The 25,211-nt window shown below is 45.0% G+C and overlaps 1 protein-coding gene across 3 annotated transcripts in view; it reads right to left on the bottom strand.

Annotated features, from left to right (window-relative positions):
• The window catches only part of cacna1g (calcium voltage-gated channel subunit alpha1 G), a 209,547-nt gene that overhangs the window by 132,573 nt on the left and 51,763 nt on the right, over positions 1-25,211 (bottom strand). For all 3 annotated transcript variants that reach the window (XM_082970476.1, XM_045710396.2, XM_082970475.1), the window contains exons 8-10: positions 24,647-25,035; positions 4,815-4,966; positions 3,147-3,332 (exon numbers count right to left, since the gene is read on the bottom strand). In XM_082970476.1, the coding sequence (XP_082826602.1) occupies positions 3,147-3,332; positions 4,815-4,966; positions 24,647-25,035 (727 nt within the window). The remainder of the gene's footprint in view (positions 1-3,146; positions 3,333-4,814; positions 4,967-24,646; positions 25,036-25,211) is intronic.

The following is a 25,211-nucleotide window of genomic DNA, read 5'->3' as shown; positions in this document are numbered from 1 at the left end:
CAGTGCCTTGCGAAAGTATTCGGCCCCCTTGAACTTTTCGACCTTTTGCCACATTTCAGGCTTCAAACATAAAGATATAAAACTGTAATTTTTTGTGAAGAATCAACAACAAGTGGGACACAATCATGAACTGGAATGACATTTATTGGATATTTCAAACTTTTTTAACAAATAAAAAACGGAAAAATTGGGCATGCAAAATTATTCAGCCCCCTTAAGTTAACCTGTTAGGGCTAGGGGGCAGTATTTACACCGCCGGATAAAAAACGTACCCGATTTAATCTGGTTACCACTCCTACCCAGTAACTAGAATATGCATATACGTATTACATATGGATAGAAAACACCCTAAAGTTTCTAAAACTGTTTGAATGGTGTCTGTGAGTATAACAGAACTCATTTGGCAGGCAAAAACCTGAGAAGGTTTCATGCAGGAAGTGGCCTGTCTGACAAGGTGTTGTTGTTCTTGCTTCTGTTTATTGAAGAGTCAGGATCTTAGCTGTAACGTGACATTTCCCACGGCTCCAATAGGCTCTCAGAGCCCGGGAAAAACCTGAACGATGACGAGGCAGCCTCAGGCTGAAACACATAATCGCCTTTGCCAAGTGGCCCATCAGAGGACAATGGAATTAGGCGCGTGCCCGATTCGACCCAGTGATATATTTTCCTTCGGCTGTTTATCTAATTGCAGATTCCCGGTCGGAATATTATCGCTTTTTTTACGAGAAAAATGGCATAAAAATTGATTTTAAACAGCGGTTGACATGCTTCGAAGTACGGTAACGAAATATTTAGAAATCTTTTGTCACGAAATGCGCCGTGCGCTCGACCGTTATTTACCATTGGGATAGTGTCTAGAACGCACGAACAAAACATCGCTGTTGGAACATAACTATGGATTATTTTGGACCAAACCTACATTTGTTATTGAAGTAGAAGTCCTGGGAGTGCATTCTGACGAAGAACAGGAAAGGTAAGACCATTTTTCTTATAGTAAATCTGATATTGGTGAGTGCTAAACCTGCTGGGTGTCTAAATATCTAGCCCTTTGATGCCGGGCTATGTACTTAGAATATTGCAAAATGTGCTTTCACCGAAAAGCTATTTTAAAATCGGACATATCGAGTGCATAGAGGAGTAATGTATCTATAATTCTTAAAATAATTGTTATGCTTTTTGTGAACGTTTATCGTGAGTAATTTAGTAAATTGTTAGTAAATTCGCCGGAAGTTTGCGGGGGGTATGCTAGTTCTGAACGTCACATGCTAATGTAAAAAGCTGTTTTTTGATATAAATATGAACTTGATTGAACAAAACATGCATGTATTGTATAACATAATGTCCTAGGTGTGTCATCTGATGAAGATCATCAAAGGTTAGTGCTGCATTTAGCTGTCTTCTGGGTTTTTGTGACATTATATGCTAGCTTGAAAAATGGGTGTCTGATTATTTCTGGCTTGGTACTCTGCTGACATAATCTAATGTTTTGCTTTCGTTGTAAAGCCTTTTTGAAATCGGACAGTGTGGTTAGATTAACGAGAGTCTTGTCTTTAAATAGCTGTAAAATAGTCATATGTTTGAGAAATTGAAGTAATAGGATTTTTAAGGTATTTGAGAATCGCGCCACAGGATTCAACTGGCTGTTACGTAGGTGGGACGAATTCGTCCCGCCTGCCCCATAGAGGTTAATACTTTGTAGCGCCACCTTTTGCTGCGATTACAGCTGTAAGTCGCTTGGGGTATGTCTCTATCAGTTTTGCACATCGAGAGACTGAAATTTTTGCCCATTCCTCCTTGCAAAACAGCTCGAGCTCAGTGAGGTTGGATGGAGAGCGTTTGTGAACAGCAGTTTTCAGTTCTTTCCACAGATTCTCGATTGGATTCAGGTCTGGACTTGAACTTGGCCATTCTAACACCTGGATATGTTTATTTGTGAACCATTCCATTGTAGATTTTGCTTAATGTTTTGGATCATTGTCTTGTTGGAAGACAAATCTCCATCCCAGTCTCAGGTCTTTTGCAGACTCCATCAGGTTTTCTTCCAGAATGGTCCTGTATTTGGCTCCATCCATCTTCCCATCAATTTTAACCATCTTCCCTGCCCCTGCTGAAGAAAAGCAGGCCCAAACCATGATGCTGCCACCACCATGTTTGACAGTGGGGATGGTGTGTGTTCAGGGTGATGAGCTGTGTTGCTTTTACACCAAACATAACGTTTTGCATTGTTGCCAAAAAGTTCGATTTTGGTTTCATCTGACCAGAGCACCTTCTTCCACATGTTTGGTGTGTATCCCAGGTGGCTAGTGGCAAACTTTAAACAACACTTTTTATGGATATCTTTAAGAAATGGCTTTCTTCTTGCCACTCTTCCATAAAGGCCAGATTTGTGCAGTATACGACTGATTGTTGTCCTATGGACAGAGTCTCCCACCTCAGCTGTAGATCTCTGCAGTTCATCCAGAGTGATCATGGGCCTCTTGGCTGCATCTCTGATCAGTCTTCTCCTTGTATGAGCTGAAAGTTTAGAGGGACGGCCGGGTCTTCGTAGATTTGCAGTGGTCTGATACTCCTTCCATTTCAATATTATCGCTTGCACAGTGCTCCTTGGGATGTTTAAAGCTTGGGAAATCTTTTTGTATCCAAATCCGGCTTTAAACTTCCCCACAACAGTATCTCGGACCTGCCTGGTGTGTTCCTTGTTCTTCATGATGCTCTCTGCGCTTTAAACGGACCTCTGAGACTATCACAGAGCAGGTGCATTTATACGGAGACTTGATTACACACAGGTGGATTCTATTTATCATCATTAGTCATTTAGGTCAACATTGGATCATTCAGAGATCCTCACTGAACTTCTGGAGAGAGTTTGCTGCACTGAAAGTAAAGGGGCTGAATAATTTTGCACGGCCAATTTTTCGGTTTTTTATTTGTTAAAAAAGTTTGAAATATCCAATAAATTTCGTTCCACTTCATAATTGTGTCCCACTTGTTGTTGATTCTTCACAAAAAATTACAGTTTTATATCTTTATGTTTGAAGCCTGAAATGTGGCAAAAGGTCGAAAAGTTCAAGGGGGCCGAATACTTTCGCAAGGCACTGTATGTGTCAAAATGACTTTTTTTTAACACATTTCGCAAAGGCCCATACCTGAAGATGAAAATGAAGAGCATGAGTAGCATACAGAAGGTGGCCACGTTGTCCATCGTCTTCATCAGCACCACCAGCTGTCTCTGTAGAGCGGGCATGAAGCGCACCAGCTTCAACACACGCATCAGCCTGAAGGTACGCAACACAGACAGACCACCGCCCTGCTGACCCACGATCTCCCATACACTGAGGAGAGATAGAGAACACATAGTATATATGTTTATAAACTGGGTGGTTCGAGCCCTGAATGCTGATTGGCTGACAGCCGTGGTATATCAGACCCTATACCAAAGGTATGACAAAACATACATTTTTACTGCTGTAATTACGTTGGTAACCAGTTTAATTCGAAATAAGACACCACAGGGGTTGTGGAGTGCCCCAAGAACAGCCCTTAGTCGTGGTATACTGGCTGTATAGCACACACGCTCGGGCCTTATTGCTTAAATATACTATATGCCATTTAGCAGACGATTTTATCCAAAGCGATTTACAGTCTAGAATGCATAAATTTGTTTTACGTATGGGTCCTACTGGTAATCAACCCAATATCCTGGTGTTGCAGGCACCATGCTCTACCAACTGAGCTACAGAGGACCACACATATTCAGTGCCCGCTACAGGATAAGCCACTCATCGGAAGGAGAGTGATCTGAAAAGTGAGGCCTTGATATCTTACATAGTAAAGACTGTCAGTGTGCTATAAGTTCGAAACTAATTTGTCATGCAAATCAAACACTGCCTTGTTTATGACAGCCTAATCTCGGACACCCAGAACTAGAATACGAGGCAAGACTGCCTTCTCGTCTTCTGCACCAGAGGCATGGAATAGTCTACAATCCATGGTTCATCTAGATATGTTAGTGCCACTGAATGAATTTAACGGCTGGATCATGTTGTTGTATTATATTGTTGTGTGTTTTAATTCTGTAATGTATTGATTGTTGCTGCCTTCTTGGCCAGGTCTCTCTTGAAAAGAGACTCTGGGTCTCAGTGGGCTTTTCCTGGTTAAAAAAAAGTTAAATAAAATAAATAAATAAAAAATATTGCGTAATTGCGTCAGATGCTCAATTTAGTTTTGGGGGAGACGTGTTATATTGAAACAGTACTGACAAGACTAGAAATGTCTCTAACTCTCTAAACACAAATTCTCAGACAGTTTCAGGCAAGTATATGGACCCTCCCCTTCCTAAATTTGAAAGATGCGAGCGCCTGCGAAATCCTGATTTGTCCAAATTATCAGTGATGAAAAATCTGCATAGCGGAACAACCCACTGTGCAAAAACCGGTTGACTCAATGTTGTTCCCACGTCACTTCAACACCCAAAATGAATTTGATGATGTTGAATCAACGTGGAAACTAATTGGATTTGCAAAAGTCATCAACGTAAGGGCATTTCATCTTTTTTTCAGACAACTTTTAACCTAAATCCACCAACACGGTACATTTTTTGGGTTAATTTCACATTGAATGCACGTTAGTTGACGACAACCAAATGTAAATCAAAACTAGACGTTCAACTGACGTCTGCACCCAGTGCGAAAGTTCCTCGTTAGTCGTGGCATCCCACAGTCTGTCGACAGATGCTACTACCATTTATGTTACGTGCTTCAGTCCATGGGAGACTAACGACAATCTGGTGTAGTTTGTTGTGTGTTAGACCTTACCTGATCACCACTATGATTCCGTCAAAAATGTTGTAGGGATTTTTGATGTATCCGAATGGCCCATAGACCAACACCTTGAGTAACATCTCCAAGGCAAACAGACTGGTGAACACGATGTTACTGATCTCCAACGCATTGGTCAGCTCATCGGGCTGGGGGAGAGAGAGATGGAGAGAGAGCGGGAAAATGGAGGAGAAGATTGAGAGATAGAGAGAGAGAGAGAAGGGAGAGAGACAGAGAGAGAGAGAGAGAGGAATCATAAAACATAGTTATATCCAATACACACAAACAAACACACCCGCTGATTAGAAAAGGAAATATGTCGGCGACATCTGTTTTCAGCGACCATCAGAGAAGTGTACCGTTAATCCCACAGCTAAATGAAACACATAGGGAGCGTGTTTGTGTGTGTGTGTGTGTACGGTACTATGTTTTGTGTAGGTATATGGGCCATAGAATACAGTACTGTGTATCTGGAGCATCAAAGAGGTAGCAGCGGCATATGTTACATGTTATGTTCTGCTGTATGTGTGTGATACAGAGACGTCAACACAGCTGGAATCAATCGGCGATGACATTGCCTGTGTGTGTGTGTCACTTTCCAACATGTACAGGTAAGTCTGCACATATGTGTGTGTGCTTTGTGTCTCTCTCCCTCTCTCTCTAAGGCTATTTCAAGGTGAAGTGAAGGTCTGCGGCTCCTAAACTGTTCTCTGGTCTTATTCTGTTTATTCCCTATTACCGTGGTACACAACCACCAAATCACTCAATCGCACACTACATCAATCACAATCCTGCTCAGGTCAAGTTCAGAGCACATGAATGCAGACGTGTGCGCGTGCAGACACACACACACAACGTTGTAATAGATGTGGTTGATAAGCCAGTAGATGGAGAAACATTTTTACGAGGTGAGAGGGGATTGGACGAGACACATCTGGGATAGGTAATATATTGAGCTGGAGTGTGTATTATGCGTGTGTATTTGCATGTGTGTGTGTGTGTGTGTGTGTGTGTGGTGTGCTTTTTGTTTCTTTCTTCTCTTGTTACAGACCATATATTAAGCATTCTTCAACTCACGTGCTGTTACTGTTATAGAATGCGACCTTAGATGCCCCCATCAGAACACCTCTCCCTCCCTCCCTCCCACCCAACACACACACACACCACACTCACTAACAGACACACACACACATACACATACATACACACACACACACACGCATTGGTTGGATGAGGGTAAGTGTCAGAAATAGTACGGTACTGCATCACGGGCAGTCAGGAACAAACAGCAGCACCATTAGATTACATTATATCAGATTAGATGAGATTAGATTAGAGTTAACCAGATTACAAGACCAAACCTCTACTCCTCATCTCACTCCCTCACGTCTCATTAAGGAGGAAATAGCCATCTTGTGTGTGCGTGTGAAAGTGCACGTGTGAGTGTCCGTGTGTGTGTGTGCACGTGTGCGTGTCCGTGTGTGTGTGTGCAAGTGTGCGTGTCCGTGTGTGTGTGTGTGTGTGTGTGTGTGTGTGTGTGTGTGTGTGTGAGGGAGAGAGAGAGAGAGAGAGAGAGAGAGAGAGAGAGAGAGAGAGAGAGAGAGAGAGGGGTGGGGGGTAGAGAGAGATGGAGGGTGGTTGAAAAGCATCCATTGTTAGTGGAAGTTGCTGTGCTGAAGCTTTTTAGCAAGGCCTTGGGGCCATCAATATTGATCTGTGCTTGTTGCTGTTAACAAGTCAGCCATTTCTGGGTCACTTAATGTCCCAAACACTCAATCTCTATTTGGGAACTCAACCTTCACAGCTGCTATCTCATAAGAGGTCTCCTAAATGGCTGTGCTATCCTAGAAGGGTGAATGCTCAGACAAATCAAATCAACGTTTATTGGCCGTGTACATAGATTTGCATATGTTATCGCAGGGGCCAGCAAAATGCTTGTGTTTCTAGCTCCAACAGTGAAGTAATACCTAGCAATAAAAATACAAATAAGTACAATACACACATAATCCAGAAAAATTAAGAAATTAAGAAATTTCAGAACAAGCAATTTCAGAGACCGGAATACTGTATATACATATAATGATGTGTTTTGAATGTAAACATTATTAAAGTGACCAGTGTTCAATGACTTAGAATACAATATATACAGTTGAAGTCGGAAGTTTACATACACCTTAGCCAAATGCATTTAATTAAGCTCAGTTTTTCACAATTCCTGACATTTAATCCTAGTAAAGATTCCCTGTTTTAGGTCAGTTAGGATCACCACTTTATTTTAAGAATGTGAAATGTCATAAAAATAAAACAGAGAACTATTTATTTCAGCTTTTATTTCTTTCATCACATTCCCAGTGGGTCAGAAGTTTACATACACTCAATTAGTATTTAGTAGCATTGCCTTTAAATTGTTTAACTTGGGTCAAACGTTTCTGGTAGCCTTCCACAAGCTTCCCACAATAAGATGGGTGAATTTTGGCCCATTCCTCCTGACAGAGCTGGTGTAACTGAGTCAGGTTTGTAGGCCTCCTTGCACGCACACACTTTTTCAGTTCTGCCAACAAATTTTCGATGGGATTGAGGTCAGGGCTTTGTGATGGCCACTCCAATACCTTGACTTTGTTGTCCTTAAGCCATTTTGCCACAACTTTGGAAGTATGCTTGGGGTCATTGTCCATTTGGATGAGCCATTTGTGACCAAGCTTTAACTTCCTGACTGATGGCTTGAGATGTTGCTTCAATATATCCACATAATTTTCCTACCTCACGATGCCATCTATTTTGTGAAGTGCACCAGTCCCTCCTGCAGCAAAGCACCCCCACAACATGATGCTGACACCTCTGTGCTTCACGATTGGGATGTTTTCTTCGGCTTGCCAGCCTCCCCCTTTTTCATCCAAACATAACAATGGTCATTATTTTTTTATTTCACCTTTATTTAACCAGGTAGGCTAGTTAAGAACAAGTTCTCATGTACAACTGCGACCTGACCAAGATAAAGCAAAGCAGTGTGACACAGACAACAACACAGAGTTACACATGGAGTAAACAATAAACAAGCCAATAACACAATAAACAAGTCAATGACACAGTAAAAAAAAAGAAAGTCTATATACAGTGTGTGCAAAAGGCATGAAGAGGTAGGCAATAAATAGGCCATAGGAGCGAATAATTACAATTTAGCAGATTAACACTGGAGTGATAAATGAGCATATGATGATGTGCAAGTAGAAATACTGGTGTGCAAAAGAGCAGAAAAGTAAATCAAATAAAGACAGTATGGGGATGAGGTAGGTAGATTGGGTGGGCAATTTACAGATGGACTATGTACAGCTGCAGCGATCGGTTAGCAGCTCAGGTAGCTGATGTTTAAAGTTGGTGAGGGAAATAAAAGTTACATTTTTGTTTCATCAGACCAGAGGACAATTCTCCAAAAAGTACTTTCTTTTTCCCCATGTGCAGTTGCAAACCGTAGACTAGCTTTTTTTATGGCGGTTTTGGAGTAGTGGCTTCTTCCTTGCTGAACGGCCTTTCAGGTTATGTCAATATAGGACTCATTTTACAGTGGATATAGATACATTTGTACCTGTTCCTCCAGCATCTTCACAAGGTCCTTTGCTGTTGCTCTGGGATTGATTTGCACTTTTCGCACCAAAGTATGTTCATCTCTAGGAGACAGAACGCGTCTCCTTCCTGAGCGGTATGACGGCTGCGTGGTCCCATGGTGTTTATACTTGCGTACTATTGTTTGTACAGATGAACGTGGTACCTTCAGGCATTTGGAAATTGCTCCCAAGGATGAACCAGACTTGTGGAGGTCTTGGCTGATTTCTTTTGATTTTCCCATGATGTCAAGCAAAGAGGAATTGTGATACAGTGAATTATAAGTGAAATAATCTGTCTGTGAACAATTGTTGGAAAAATTACTTGTGTCATGCACAAACTAGATGTCCTAACTGACTTGCCAAAACTATAGTTTGTTAACAAGAAATTTGTGGAGTGGTTGAAAAACGAGTTTTAATGACTCCAACGTCATTTTCCTGGCATCCGCCAAACCCAGATTCGTCCATCAGACTGCCAGATGGTGAAGCATGGTTCATCACTCCACATCACTCCAGAGTTTCCACTGCTCCAGAGTCCAATGGCGATGAGCTTTACACCACTCCAGCCGACGCTTGGCATTGCACAGGGTGATCTTGGGCTTGTGTGCGGTTACTCGGCCATGGAAACCCATTTCAAGAAGCTCCAGACGAACAGTTCTTGTGCTGACGTTGATTCCAAAGGCAGTTTGAACTCGGTAGTGAATGTTGCAACAGAGGACAAACACTTTTTACGTGCTACGTGAATCAGCACTCAGCAGTCCCATTCTGTGAGCTTGTGTGGCTGAGCCGTTGTTGCTCCTAGATGTTTCCACATCCCAATAACAGCACTTACAGTTGACCGGGCAGCTCTAGCAGGGCAGAAATTTGACGAACTGACTTGTTGGAAAGGTGGCATCCTATGACGGTGCCATGTTGAAAGTCACTGAGATCTTCAGTAAGGCCATTCTACTGCCAATGCTTGTCTATGGAGATTGCATGGCTGTGTGGTCGATTCGTCAAGTGCGCTATTGGCCTACCATTGGGCAATCGGGTGACTCCGATGACCGTGTCTGCAGTAACGTAGCAGACATAAAAGTTGATATGGCAAAGTTGATACTGTGAGATTTCAAAACGTTTAAAACCATGATTAGAGAGAGACTGTCAACGAATACAGAAAAGAGATGCTGTTTTTATGAGTGAGTTCAGGTTTATTAAGTTCTGTCAACACTTTGTATTCAACACTTTTATAAGCCATAAAATGCGCGTTCTTCCTATTTCCACTCAGTGCAACAACAAGCACTGCAGCAGTAATGAATGAGTAGGAAAGTGTATCGATAGGCTTGCTTTGTTGTTATTATTAGCGACTTGGGTCTTTTTTAATATCGAAGGAATAGTTCACTTTCTCTGTTCATAGGAGTAACAACATGAATTTGTACATGACTCTAAATAATGCGGTGCGACTCGAGTTTCGCCATCAGCTGGAAGACGGTGTCTCTTTTTGGTCAGTGTCAATGGAGGAAAGGGTGAGCGGAGTGAAGTTTGTAATTTCCACTTTAAAATGTCAGACTTGATTTGCTACAAAAATGTCCATTCATTATAATCCACACAATAACTCACATGTCCTGTTGCTGCAGCATTATTTTCCTGCTGTGAGAAACTTGTCAAATTAAGATCCTTCACCTGTATAATGCCAGATACTCTTAGACAATAGGTTGACTGTAACTCTACATTTTGTGAGCTGAGATAATATTTATCCTGCTTGACTACAGGAATGTAGACCTGGCAGACAAGATGGCTGCCACACCACCACCCTCCCTCCCCTCCCAGAGCCAGACCTGAAACCTCTGTTTTCTTATTAACAATGAAGAGATGTGAACTGTACGAAATGTAAAGATGTAAAGAGAGAGCGAGCGAGAGAGAGAGAACGAGAGTAAGTTAAAGAGAGGAAGTTCAGGGGAAAAAATCCCACCATTAGCAAAGGAAGGAAGAGAGATGGATGGATGCCAAGGGACGGGCAGGAGGGGTTGAAAGGCCCCTCACTCATTTGTTTACTGTAAAGAACAAAAGGTGGGTATCCTTCATGTAAAGTAGAAAACTGCCCTCTGTTTAAATAGAGCAGCCTATGTCACATAGTTGGAAACAGGGCAACTATTTACACACACACACACACCATAAAAGGTCACGCTCTTACAGTAACTGCGGAGAGAGAGCAGATACATCCTCTATCTATCCACTCCATCCACCCCTTTTCCCCTCTCTCCGCCTCCTCCTGTCCTGACTTTGGAGTGGAAGGAGTGTCTGGAAGGTCAAGCTGGGTGTTACAAGTTGTGTGTGTGTGTGTGTGTGTGTGTGTGTGTGTGTGTGTGTGTGTGTGTGTACTATAGTGTAAATACTATAGTATTTACTGTAGTGTTTTTGCAGAATGTACTGTAGTATACTGTAGTATTTCCAGTAGTGTTTTCACAGACTGTAGTATACTGTAGTATTTAATTATCTTTCAAAAAGAAGAAGGCCTTCTCCTTCAGGAAACCCACTGGAGAAATACTAAACACATTTTCCATAACCTGTAGCTAAGTAGAACTGAGCCTCTGCTCTTTCCAATAACCTGTAGGGAACACAATATATGGTCTATACTTGGCATGTAGGTTTCTCACTTACGGGTGACACAAATTGCATTATGGGGCGAGGGGATTGGGCTGGATATATCCAATCAAATCAAATTTTATTTGTCACGTGCACCTAATACAACAGGTGTAGACCTTACAGTGGAAGTCTTACTTACAAGTCCTTAACCAACAATGCAGTATTAAGAAAATACCTAAAAAAAGTAAGAGATAAGAATAACAAATATTTAAAGAGCAGCAGTAAATAACAATAGTGGGGCTATATACAGGGCGTACCGGTACAGAGTCAATGTGCGGGGGCACCGGTGTCGAGGTAATATGTACATGTAGGTAGAGTTATTAAATTGACAATGTATAGATAAAAACAGAGAGTAGCACCAGCGTAGAAGAGGGTGGGGGTGGGGCAATGCAAATAGTTTGGGTAGCCATTTGATTAGATGTTCAGGAGACTTATGGCTTGGGGTTAGAAGCTGTTTAGAAGTCTTTTGGACCCAGACTTGGCGGTCCAGTACCGCTTGCCGTGCGGTAGCAGAGAGAACAGTCTATAACTAGGGTGGCTGGAAGCGTTGCCAATTTTTAGGGCCTTCCTCTGACACCGCCTGATATAGAGATCCTGGATGGCAAGAAGCTTGGCCCCAGTGATGTACTGGGCCGTTCGCACTACCCTCTGTAGTGCCTTGCAGTCGGAGGCCGAGCAGTTGCCATACCAGCCAGTGATGCAACCAGTCAGCATGCGCTTGATGGTGCAGCTGTAAAATCTTTTGAGGATCTGAGTACCCATGCCAAATCTTTTCAGTCTCCTGAGGGGGAATAGGTTTTGTCATGCCCTCTTCACGACTGTCTTGGTGTGCTTGGACCATGTTAGTTTGTTGGTGATGTGGACGCCAAAGAACTTGAAGCTTTCAACCTGCTCCACTACAGTCCCGTCGATGAGAATGGGGGAGTGCTCGGTCCTCCTTTTCCTGTAGACCACAATCATCTCATTTGTCTTGATCACATTGAGGGAGAGGTTGTTGCCCTTGCAACACACGGTCAGGTCTCTGACCTCCTCCCTATAGGCTTTCTCATCGTTGTGTGTCATTGGCAAACAATGACGGTGTTGGAGTCGTGCCTGGCCGTGCAGTCATGAGTAAACAGGGAGTACAGGAGGGGACTGAGCACGCACCCCTGAGGGGCCCCCGTGTTGAGGATCAACGTCGCAGATGTGTTGTTACCTACCCTTACCACCTGGGGGTGGCCCGTCAGGAAGTCCAGAATCCAGTTGCAGAGAGAAGTGTTTAGTCCCAGGGTCCTTAGCTTAGTGATGAGCTTTGAGGGCACTATGGTGTTGAACGCTGAGCTGTAGTCAATGAACAACATTCTCACATACAGTGAGGGAAAAAAGTATTTGATCCCCTGCTGATTTTGTACGTTTGCCCACTGACAAAGAAATGATCGGTCTATAATTTTAATGGTAGATTTATTTGAACAGTGAGAGACAGAATAACAACAAAAAAAAACAGAAAAACGCATGTCAAAAATGTTATAAATTGATTTGCATTTTAATGAGGGAAATAAGTATTTGACCCCCTCTCAATCAGAAAGATTTCTGGCTCCCAGGTGTCTTTTATACAATTAATGAGCTGAGATTAGGAGCACAATCTTAAAGGGAGTGCTCCTAATTTCAGCATGTTACCTGTATAAAAGACACCTGTCCACAGAAGCAATCAATCAATCAGATTCCAAACTCTCCACCATGGCCAAGACCAAAGAGCTCTCCAAGGATGTCAGGGACAAGATTGTAGACCTACGCAAGGCTGGAATGGGCTACAAGACCATCGCCAAGCAGCTTGGTGAGAAGGTGACAACAGTTGGTGCGATTATTCGCAAATGGAAGAAACACAAAAAAAACTGTCAATCTCCCTCGGCCTGGGGCTCCATGCAAGATCTCACCTCGTGGAGTTGTAATGATCATGAGAACGGTGAGGAATCAGCCCAGAACTACACGGGAGGATCTTGTCAATGATCTCAAGGCAGCTGGGACAGTAGTCACCAAGAAAACAATTGGTAACAAACTATACCGTGAAGGACTGAAATCCTGCAGCGCCCGCAAGGTCCCCCTGCTCAAGAAAGCACATACACATGCCCATCTGAAGTTTGCCAATGAACATCTGAATGATTCAGAGGACAACTGTGTGAAAGTGTTGTGGTCAGATGAGACCAAAATGGAGCTCTTTGGCATCAACTCAACTCGCCGTGTTTGAGGGAGGAGGAATGCTGCCTATGACCCCAAGAACACCATTCATACCCTCAAACATGGAGGTGGAAACATTATTCTTTGGGGGTGTTTTTCTGCTAAGGGGACAGGACAACTTCACTGCATCATTTGATGGGGCCATGTACCGTCAAATCTTGGGTGAGAACCTCCTTCCCTCAGCAAGGGCATTGAAAATGGGTCGTGGATGGGTATTCCAGCATGACAATGACCCAAAACACACGGCCAAGGCAATAAAGGAGTGGCTCAAGAAGAAGCACATTAAGGTCCTGGAGTGGCCTAGCCAGTCTCCAAACCTTAATCCCATAGAAAATCTGTGGAGGGAGCTGAAGGTTCGAGTTTCCAAACGTCAGCCTCGAAACCTTAATGACTTGGAGAAGATCTGCAAAGAGGAGGGGGACAAAATCCCTCCTGAGATGTGTGCAAACCTGGTGGCCAACTACAAGAAACGTCTGACCTCTGTGATTGCCAACAAGGGTTTTGCCACCAAGTACTAAGTCATGTTTTGCAGATGGGTCAAATACTTATTTCCCTCATTAAAATGCAAATCAATTTATAACATTTTTGACATGCGTTTTTCTGGATTTTTTTGTTGTTATTCTGTCTCTCACTGTTCAAATAAACCTACCATTAAAATTATAGACTGATCATTTCTTTGTCAGTGGGCAAACGTACAAAATCAGCAGGGGATCAAATACTTTTTTCCCTCACTGTAGTGTGGTCTACAGCTTATCATGAGATACTCTACCTCAGGCGAGCAAAACCTTGAGACTTCCTTAGATATCGTGCACCAGCTGTTGTTTACAAATATACACAGGCCCCCGCCCCGTGTCTTACCAGAGGCTGATAGTGTATAACCCGATAGAGTATATAACCCACCAGCTGTTTGTTATTAATGCCGTCGTTCAGCCACGACTCTGTGAATTTTTTTTTATGTCCCGTTGTTAGGATATACGTGCTTTCAGTTCGTCAAATTAATTTTCCAGTGATTGAACGTTCACTAACAGTACGGATGGCAAAGGCAGATTAGCCACTCGTCGCCTGATCCTCACAAGGCACCCCGATCTCTTTCCGCAAAATCTCTGTTTCTTTCTCCACCGAATGACGGGGGTGAGGGCCTGTTCGGGTGTTTGGAGAATATCCTTCCCGTCCGACTCATTAAAGAGAAATTCTTCATCCAATTCGAGGTGAGTAATCGCTGTTCTGATGTCCAGAAGCTATTTTCGGTCATAAGAGACAGTAGTAGCAACATTAAGTACAAAATAAGTTACAAACAATGCGCAAAAACTAGCAAAATAGCACGGTTGGTTAAGAGCCAATAAAACAGCAGCCATCCTCTCCGGCGCCATCATTCACTTCTGCAATGAAATACTGTAGTATTTACTACAGTTTAAAAAAAATGCGGACTGTAGTGTTTTTGCGGACATTACTGTAGTATTTACTATTCTACTGTATACTACAACATTCTATAGTAAGTACTACACATGACTGAGGGATACTACAGTGTGTGGTATAGTAGCGGCAGGTAGCCTAGTGCTTAGAGCATTGGGCCAGTAACCGAAAGATTGCTGGATTGAATCCCTGAGCTAACGAGGTAAAAATCAGTCGTTCTGCCCCTGAGCAAAGCAGTTAACCAACCCACTGTTCCCCAGGCGCCAAAGACATGGATGTCAATTATGGAAGCCCCCCGCACCACTCTGATTCAGAGGGGTTGGGTTAAATGTGGAAGACACAGTTCAGTTGAATGCATTCAGTTGTACAACTGACTAGGTATCCCCCTTTACTACAGTTTACCACAGAATTCTATAGTAAGTACTGTAGTATCTACCACAGGGAGTGAAAAGGCAACAGGCGTACATGTCTGTGTGTGTGTGTGGGGGGGGGGGGGGTATGTCAGTGTGTAATAAGTTGTCCAAGATTGGATTGCATCACTCTTTGCCTGACCTGTTTTTGTGTGTTTGTTAAAAATCACATTTGCAGACAACCCGGTGTCGACCATCATTATGAACTATATATTGTGTTTATTGCACACCACACACACACACAAAGTCAGACACACACAGCTGCAGCAGCGGGGGATCGTGCATAATGGTAAATTGATAGCTAGGCCATCTGAATCAGACGCACCCATCCTGTTAGTCATCATAATAATCAAACATTAATAAGACCATTAAATCTAATTACTGGCAGCAGAAATATTGATTGGCCTTTGCAAATAGATAGAGCATGATGAAGTGTGTGTGTGTGTAGGGGAGGGGGTAGGGGGTAGGGTAGAAGAGAGTCCCCCCCTCCCATTCTGATTGAGTGTTCCAATGTTCCAGCTTCCCTGTGAAGTTCTCCTCGGACTCCTGGGGAATTCTGGCAGGGACACACTCCCTCAGTCCTTTTATCCCCCAGCCGACCCACATGGTGTGTGCGAGTGTGTGTGGGTTTGTGTGTGTGCGTGTGCGCGTGGAGCAGGCATCCAGATTCACAGGGTTACTATCGTTCTCTGACCCGGTCGCTCAGCAAACACTATCAAACGCCAATTACACACACACACACACACACACACACACACACACACACACACACACACACACACACACACACACACACACACACACACACACACACACACACACACACACACACACACACACACACACACACACACACACACACACACACACACTGCTGAAAGTTTTAGGAGAGAGTTTTATAGTTTTCGGCTCCCTCCTCTCCTCTCCCCATCCAACCATCCCTCTCCCTCTTCTCTGCTCCCTCGTTATTCAATTTTTTTCTTTCTCTCCCTCGTTCCCATTCTTTGTCTGGGTTCTTCTGACATGGATTCCTAATCTCTAGACGAGGCTGGGAAAGTTTGGAGAGACAAAACATTGATTTGAGTGTGTGCAAGAGTGTGTGAGTTTGTCCTTATGTGTGCCTGTGTGAAAAGTTTGCTGTGGCAAAACATTGATCTACACTCATCCAATCCTACAACCACATTGACTATTATATGCAATATCATCCCATGAAGGTCTTTCTCAGCCATTAAGGAGCTGAGACTTTGTGGTGGTCTTCTGTAGTTAGACACTGTATGAGTGAGGGGGGATAGAGAAAGGGAGAACCAGACATTCCAGTCGGTGAAGTCTTGTTCAGAACCATACCTCCAAGTTCTCTCTGTAAGTATTCTATTTTATTGTGACCACATTTTGTTGAATTTTTTACAAATAAATCATTGGGGGTTACAGGAACAATATTCAAAAATATTTGTACAGTATTCAAACAAGAAAACTAAAAAGAAGTGGGCCTCCGCCCCCACCTCTCATCCCATTTCCCCAACCCTACCCAGCCAACATGTCTCCCTCCCTCCAACTTACTTTCTCCATCTCTCTCTCTTTTCCAAGTGGGTTGGGTGGCTAGTCTCTCTATTCCCCCAAGACAGAGGGCTCGGACCCCAATGCTCTTTAACACTTTGAGGAAGTTGGCGCGATACAGCTACAAAAGTACACTCCCCCCCCCAACACAACTTTCACTGTCTTCTTGTAAGCAACATCCTTGGCACTTCCAGGCAGCCGCTCGAGAGTAACAATGTTTGAAATGTTTGTTGGTGTTGTTGTTGTTTTTTGTGCCGCACTGCATACTCTTCCCTGCTCTTTTAACAGATTAAGCATGGCTTTGACAATGATGGATTGTACAAAAGTTGTGGAATACTCATCACATTTTCTACAGATTTACAAAAAACATGCACCTCCACTGGCACCGCATATCGGAGACAAACTTCAGTGCTTCGGGATAATGCGCGCACGAAGCCAGGTGAGAGGGACTACAGCTGACGGAGGAAAAAACGGACAATCGAAGGTAACGGACCTAAAATATTTAGAAAATACAATCTCTCACGTGAATGCAGAGTTCTAAGTGAATTATGTGATGTCACAAATACGTCCAGAAACGTCCCAGAGGCTCCGAATGTGCTTGTTTGTAAATCAAGATCACTGATAAACAAAGTGGATGAATTTGAACTGCTTCTTCAATCAGTAAATGCAGACATTGGATGTGTCACTGAAACTTGAGCCCACGAAAATATCCCAGATTAATTATCAGCTGTTCAGAAATGACAGGTCCAGAGGGGATGAGAGGAGGGGCCGTGGCTATGTATGTGAACCACAGTATGCAGGCAAAGTGAAGAAGTGACCTAGAGAAAGAGGAATTTGAGTCTATGTGGTTTCACCTCCTACTGGCAGGGTACTGTTCCTGGTGCCTGGAAGATTGCCAATGTGTGTCCCCATACCTAAAGTGTCAAACCCATGTACAACGAGTGACTGGAGGCCCATTTCTCTAACTTCATGCCTTGGAAAAATCCAGGAGAGCTTCATCATAAAAAACTCAAAAAAACTCTCAAAAGTTCTGAGTGCACAAATCAGTATGCCTACCTACCAAAGTCCAGCATTACTACCGCCCTTGTGAAGGCTACACACTCCTGGCTGACAGCTACAGACTCCATTAAAAACAACAATGGGGAGGGTGTTACTTGCTGACATGTCCAAAGCCTTTGATCGGGTAGACCACGCAAAGCTCCTGCACCATCTGTCTGACGTTTGTCCAAGGTTACTAGCCTGGCTCCACAGCTACACCACAGGAAGAAGGCAGAGGGTGATGGTTACTAGCCTGGCTCCACAGCTACACCACAGGAAGAAGGCAGAGGGTGATGGTTACTAGCCTGGCTCCACAGCTACACCACAGGTAGAAGACAGAGGGTGATGGTTACTAGCCTGGCTCCACAGCTACACCACATGAAGAAGGCAGAGGGTGATGGTTACTAGCCTGGCTCCACAGCTACACCACAGGAAGAAGGCAGAGGGTGATGGTTACTAGCCTGGCTCCACAGCTACACCACAGGAAGAAGGCAGAGGGTGATGGTTACTAGCCTGGCTCCACAGCTACACCACAGGAAGAAGGCAGAGGGTGATGGTTACTAGCCTGGCTCCACAGCTACACCACAGGAAGAAGGCAGAGGGTGATGGTTACTAGCCTGGCTCCACAGCTACACCACAGAAAGAAGACAGAGGGTGATGGTTACTAGCCTGGCTCCACAGCTACACCACAGGAAGAAGACAGAGGGTGATGGTTACTAGCCTGGCTCCACAGCTACACCACAGGTAGAAGACAGAGGGTGATGGTTACTAGCCTGGCTCCACAGCTACACCACAGAAAGAAGGCAGAGGGTGATGGTTACTAGCCTGGCTCCACAGCTACACCACATGAAGAAGGCAGAGGGTGATGGTTACTAGCCTGGCTCCACAGCTACACCACAGGAAGAAGACAGAGGGTGATGGTTACTAGCCTGGCTCCACAGCTACACCACAGGTAGAAGACAGAGGGTGATGGTTACTAGCCTGGCTCCACAGCTACACCACAGGAAGAAGGCAGAGGGTGATGGTTACTAGCCTGGCTCCACAGCTACACCACAGGAAGAAGGCAGAGGGTGATGGTTACTAGCCTGGCTCCACAGCTACACCACAGGTAGAAGGCAGAGGGTGATGGTTACTAGCCTGGCTCCACAGCTACACCACAGGTAGAAGGCAGAGGGTGATGGTTACTAGCCTGGCTCCACAGCTACACAATAGGAAGAAGGCAGAGGGTGATGGTTACTAGCCTGGCTCCACAGCTACACCACAGGAAGAAGGCAGAGGGTGATGGTTACTAGCCTGGCTCCACAGCTACACCACAGGAAGAAGACAGAGGGTGATGGTTACTAGCCTGGCTCCACAGCTACACCACCAGAAGAAGACAGAGGGTGATGGTTACTAGCCTGGCTCCACAGCTACACCACAGGAAGAAGGCAGAGGGTGATGGTTACTAGCCTGGCTCCACAGCTACACCACAGGTAGAAGGCAGAGGGTGATGGTTACTAGCCTGGCTCCACAGCTACACCACAGGAAGAAGACAGAGGGTGATGGTTACTAGCCTGGCTCCACAGCTACACCACAGGAAGAAGGCAGAGGGTGATGGTTACTAGCCTGGCTCCACAGCTACACCACAGGAAGAAGACAGAGGGTGATGGTTACTAGCCTGGCTCCACAGCTACACCACAGGAAGAAGACAGAGGGTGATGGTTACTAGCCTGGCTCCACAGCTACACCACAGGTAGAAGACAGAGGGTGATGGTTACTAGCCTGGCTCCACAGCTACACCACAGGAAGAAGACAGAGGGTGATGGTTACTAGCCTGGCTCCACAGCTACACCACAGGAAGAAGGCAGAGGGTGATGGTTACTAGCCTGGCTCCACAGCTACACCACAGGAAGAAGACAGAGGGTGATGGTTACTAGCCTGGCTCCACAGCTACACCACAGAAAGAAGACAGAGGGTGATGGTTACTAGCCTGGCTCCACAGCTACACCACAGGAAGAAGGCAGAGGGTGATGGTTACTAGCCTGGCTCCACAGCTACACCACAGGAAGAAGGCAGAGGGTGATGGTTACTAGCCTGGCTCCACAGCTACACCACAGGAAGAAGGCAGAGGGTGATGGTTACTAGCCTGGCTCCACAGCTACACCACAGAAAGAAGGCAGAGGGTGATGGTTACTAGCCTGGCTCCACAGCTACACCACAGGAAGAAGGCAGAGGGTGATGGTTACTAGCCTGGCTCCACAGCTACACCACAGGAAGAAGGCAGAGGGTGATGGTTACTAGCCTGGCTCCACAGCTACACCACAGGAAGAAGGCAGAGGGTGATGGTTACTAGCCTGGCTCCACAGCTACACCACAGGAAGAAGGCAGAGGGTGATGGTTACTAGCCTGGCTCCACAGCTACACCACAGGTAGAAGGCAGAGGGTGATGGTTACTAGCCTGGCTCCACAGCTACACCACAGGAAGAAGGCAGAGGGTGATGGTTACTAGCCTGGCTCCACAGCTACACCACAGGAAGAAGGCAGAGGGTGATGGTTACTAGCCTGGCTCCACAGCTACACCACAGGAAGAAGGCAGAGGGTGATGGTTACTAGCCTGGCTCCACAGCTACACCACAGGAAGAAGGCAGAGGGTGATGGTTACTAGCCTGGCTCCACAGCTACACCACAGGAAGAAGACAGAGAGTGATGGTTACTAGCCTGGCTCCACAGCTACACCACAGGAAGAAGGCAGAGGGTGATGGCAAATGGCACCTTAGCCCTTGGTCAGAGGTCACCTCTGGTGTGCCACAAGGGGGCGTCGTCTCACCATATCTGTTTCATATCTGTCCACCCGAAAGGTTGTCTTCAGTAACACTCTGGACACTAGGTATGCAGACGATGTAGGACTGTCCCGAGCCATACCATTAACCAGCATCAAAGAGGACATTTCCATGGGCTTGGAGGCAAAGCAGCTGGAAGAGTGGGCCACATTCAACAACATGCTCCTGAATGGGAAAAAGTCCGCAAATTGGGATATGTTTTTCTAGAGACCATCCACAACCTGCACCACTAATCCTAGGAGGACAGAAAGTACCAGTGGTAACAACAACTAAGTATCTTGGTTTTCATCTAGACTCTAACCTCAGTGGTGACACACATGTGGAGCAGTCAGTGAGGAAGGCCTCAAAACGCCTGACTGTTCTTGCCAGAAATGGCCTTCCCACTGAAGATCTGGTGACAGTCTATACTACACTGTTCAGACCTTGTCTGGAGTACGGTGGAGTGATGTTAGTTGGATGCAGTAAAAAGCAGCAGGCCCAACTAGACAGGGTGCAGAGGAGGGCCTTGAGGATCATCTCCAGAGGTGAAGCAGTCCAACCACAGCTCCCGTCACTGCAGAGCAGGCGAGAGCAGGCTGCAGTGCACCTGGAGAAAGACATTCACACTCTTGACCATCCACTGAATGACCTGCTCCATCCAAAAAGAGGTAACTGCACCACCAGGCTCCTGAGAAACAGCCACAAACTGTCCTGTATAACTGCCCGTACGAACCGCCTGAGAAACGCCACTCTACCCACTGCTATCAGACTGTACAGTCGTGGCCAAAAGTTTTGAGAATGACACAAATATTAATTTCCACAAAGTTTGCTGCTTCAGTGTCTTTAGATATTTTTGACAGATGTTACAATGGAATGCTGAAGTATAATTACAAGCATTTCATAAGTGTCAAAGGCTTTTATTGACAATTACATGAAGTTGATGCAACGATTCAATATTTGCAGTGTTGACCCTTCTTTTTCAAGACCTCTGCATGCTGTCAATTAACTTCTGGGCCACATCCTGACTGATGGCAGCCCATTCTTGCATAATCAATGCTTGAAGTCTGTCAGAATTTGTGGGTTTTTGTTTGTCCACCCGCCTCTTGAGGATTGACCACAAGTTCTCAATGGGATTAAGGTCTGGGGAGTTTCCTGGCCATGGACCCTAAATATCGATGTTTTGTTCCCCGAGCCACTTAGTTATCACTTTTGCCTTATGGCAAGGTGCTCCATCATGCTGGAAAAGGCATTGTTCGTCACCAAACTGTTCCTGGATGGTTAGGAAAAGTTGCTCTCGGAGGATGTGTTGGTACCATTCTATATTCATGGCTGTGTTCTTAGGCAAAATTGTGAGTGAGCCCACTCCCTTGGCTGAGAAGCAACCCCACACATGAATGGTCTCAGGATGCTTTACTGTTGGCATGACACAGGACTGCCATTCCTGAGCAAGCTCTGTACTGGTGGTGCCCCAATCCCGCAGCTGAATCAACTTTAGGGGACGGTCCTGGCGCTTGCTGGACTTTCTTGGGCCCCTGAAGCCTTCTTCACAACAATTGAACCGCTCTCCTTGAAGTTCTTGATGATCCGATAAATGGTTGATTTAGGTTCAATCTTACTGGCAGCAATATCCTTGCATGTGAAGCCCTTTTTGTGCAAAGCAATGATGACGGCACGTGTTTCCTTGCAGGTAACCATGATTGACGGAGGAAGAACAATGATTCCAAGCACCACCCTCCTTTTGAAGTATTCGAACTCAATCAGCATGACAGAGTGATCTCCAGCCTTGTCCTCGTCAACACTCACACCTGTGTTAACAAGAGAATCACTGACATGATGTCAGCTGGTCCATTTGTGGCAGGGCTGAAATGCAGTGGAAATTTTATTTTGGGATTCAGTTCATTTGCATGGCAAAGAGGGACTTTGCAATTAATTGCAATTCATCTGCTTACTCTTCATAACATTCTGGAGTATATGCAAATTGCCATCATACAAACTGAGGCAGCAGACTTTGTGAAAATTAACATTTGTGTCATTCTCAAAACTTTTGGCCACGACTGTATAATAACTCTAGATCTTAAATGGTTTCCCCCCCCCCCAAAAAATGTAAATCACATTTTAATATTTACATTTCCATCATGAAAAATGTCCTGGAATGTTTTCAATTGTTCTGTATTCTATTTATGTCACGTATTATGTGTTATGTATTTTAAATGAGTGTTTTGCAATTATTAGTCATGTAAATTCTGCATTTCTTCAGTTTCAGCTGTGAGCAAGAATAAATAAACTCAAACAAGCTCAAACAAACTATTCCAATGCTGCTAAAGGTCACTGCTCTTCTGAGAACATTTCTACTTCAATAACAAATTCTGTTGAGTGTGGACTCTTTAGTTCACTTTTGAAATATGACAATGCCTAACAAACTTTGATTTTTGAGTGAATTGTAACTTTAAGGGGGACTCTTAAGGGCAGACAGGTCACTCAAGACCCAAGGAGATATTCAATGTTCGTCTTGATCCCCAGGACATTGCGAGAGGCCTTAAAAACGGGCCACTAGGGGCAACGGTGAGCACTATTACCATCAAGTTGAGGGCTTGTGGACAAGGATGGCGGATGGGCGTAAGCCATAAGATCCGGCTCCGAGGGTCATGTGTTCAATCCCAGTTCTAGGCACTAGTTTTTTTTTTAAGCCTATCCCAAACCTTAACCCTTACATTAACCATTTGGAATGAATGCCTAAACTTAACTTAAATTTGACGTTTATCCCCCTTGGACAAACGTTGAATATTGAGATCTTCTTTACTTGAGCCAGTGTTTCCCAACTCCAGTCCTCGAGTACCCCCAACAGTACACATTTTTGTTGTAGCCCCAGACAAGCACACTTGATTCAACTTGTCAACTAATCATCAAGCCCTCAATGAGTCGAACCAGGTGCGTTTGTCAGGGGCTCCAACAAAAATGTGTACTGTTGGGTGGTACTGGAGGACTGGAGTTGGCTTAAGGGGTGAAACACTGGCTTAAGGATTGAAAGCACACTCCGGTGGATCTGGTATGGTGTGCTTAGCGTCCAACGGGTCTAGGGAGATCCAGAGTGTGTTTAAAGGGGATTTCTACAAGATAAAACACTCTCTGTGATCTATTATATATGGATGTGGAGGCGAGGGAAGCTGACAGCACCATGTTTAAGCCCCAGACACACACACACACACACACACACACACACACACACACACACACACACACACACACACACACACACACACACACACACACACACACACACACACACACACACACACACACACACACACACACACACATCATGTATAAATGCCAAGATACAAACACACACATGCACACGCAATCACCTCATCAAGAATGTGTTTCAACCTATCCACTAATACAAACCTGCTTTAACACCACACGCATATACTCACATCTGTGTGAAATACAGTTACAAATACTGTGTTTTTGTGTGTGTGTGTGTGTGTCAGCTGGGCGGGAGACCCGGTGGCGTGCTCCCTTCAGGCTATGGCTTGCACACGAGGCATGTGAGAGAGCAAATGAGAGAGAGAGGGAAAGAGAGAGAGAGAAAGACAGGGAGAGACAGAGAGAGAGAGGGAAAGAGAGAGAGAGAAAGACAGGGAGAGACAGAGAGAGAGAGAGAGAGAGAGAGAGAGAGAGAGAGAAAGAGAGGGAGGGAAAGAGAGAGCAATCTCTTTCAGATGTCTGGGGTCCTTCCTCACCCTTCACACACACACACACACACACACACACACACACACACACACACACACACACACACACACACACACACACACACACACACACACACACACACACACACACACACACAGACACACACGCTCTCCTACACTTTCACATGGTCACAATTACGCTCCCGTAAACAAGGCAGTCCGGAGTTGCATGAAACACTCAGAGGATTGGGAAGAATGGGAATTCCTCTCCGGCCTCAGGGAATGAAGTTGAGTAAAGGCTAGGAGCGGTTCAACGCACACAGCTACACACAGTCTGAACCACTGCACTCACAGGGAATAGTCTTCAGACTGCAGTTTGGCTTCTCCAATCCCAACTTTCCCCTGTCCTAGCGACACTTACCTACACACAGACACACGAATACAATCCTCCTGAGGATGTACCAAGGAAAACACACACACACTCACCTGTTCGTGGTATTCGATCCCCATACTCAGTGTATTAATCAGAATGGCGATCATGATCCCTCTTCCGAAGTACTTGCTGTCGACTATCTTCCTAAAGGTGTCACACACCAGCCTCCAGGCCCGGACCACTCGCCCTGCCGTGGTACCCAGCTTTCGCTGCCCCTTCCTGGGCTGACGGCTGTCCCGACGGTCCTTGCGGTCCCTGTGGTGGAGGTCTTGGGTGAACTCGTAGATGCCCTCGCTGTCTGAGTCCCCGGGGTTCTCGTTTCCGTCCGTGCCCTCTGACTCCCCTGCCAGGGCCTTGGCACAGTATGGGCATGACTCAGGGTCAAAGGGGAACGAGGGGTCCAGGGTTCCGATGACACTCAGGTCACGGCTGGATAGCTGGGCTGGAGGGAGGGATGGATGAAGAAGACGATAGGAAGAAAAAACAGATATACTATAGAATCTTTGATGATATTGTATATTTTCAAACATGTACCTCAGAAAAATAAATGTTCCCCTTTTCTCTCTATTTTCATCACAGTCACATCATGACTTTAATTAAAACAAGACAGAAACACCA

The sequence above is a fragment of the Salmo salar genome, chromosome 28 (assembly GCF_965601325.2).
Source record: "Salmo salar chromosome 28, fSalSal1, whole genome shotgun sequence".
Taxonomy (NCBI): domain Eukaryota; kingdom Metazoa; phylum Chordata; class Actinopteri; order Salmoniformes; family Salmonidae; genus Salmo; species Salmo salar.
Note: the sequence above shows the minus strand (reverse complement) of the source record. Positions and strands in the feature narration are given on the sequence as shown.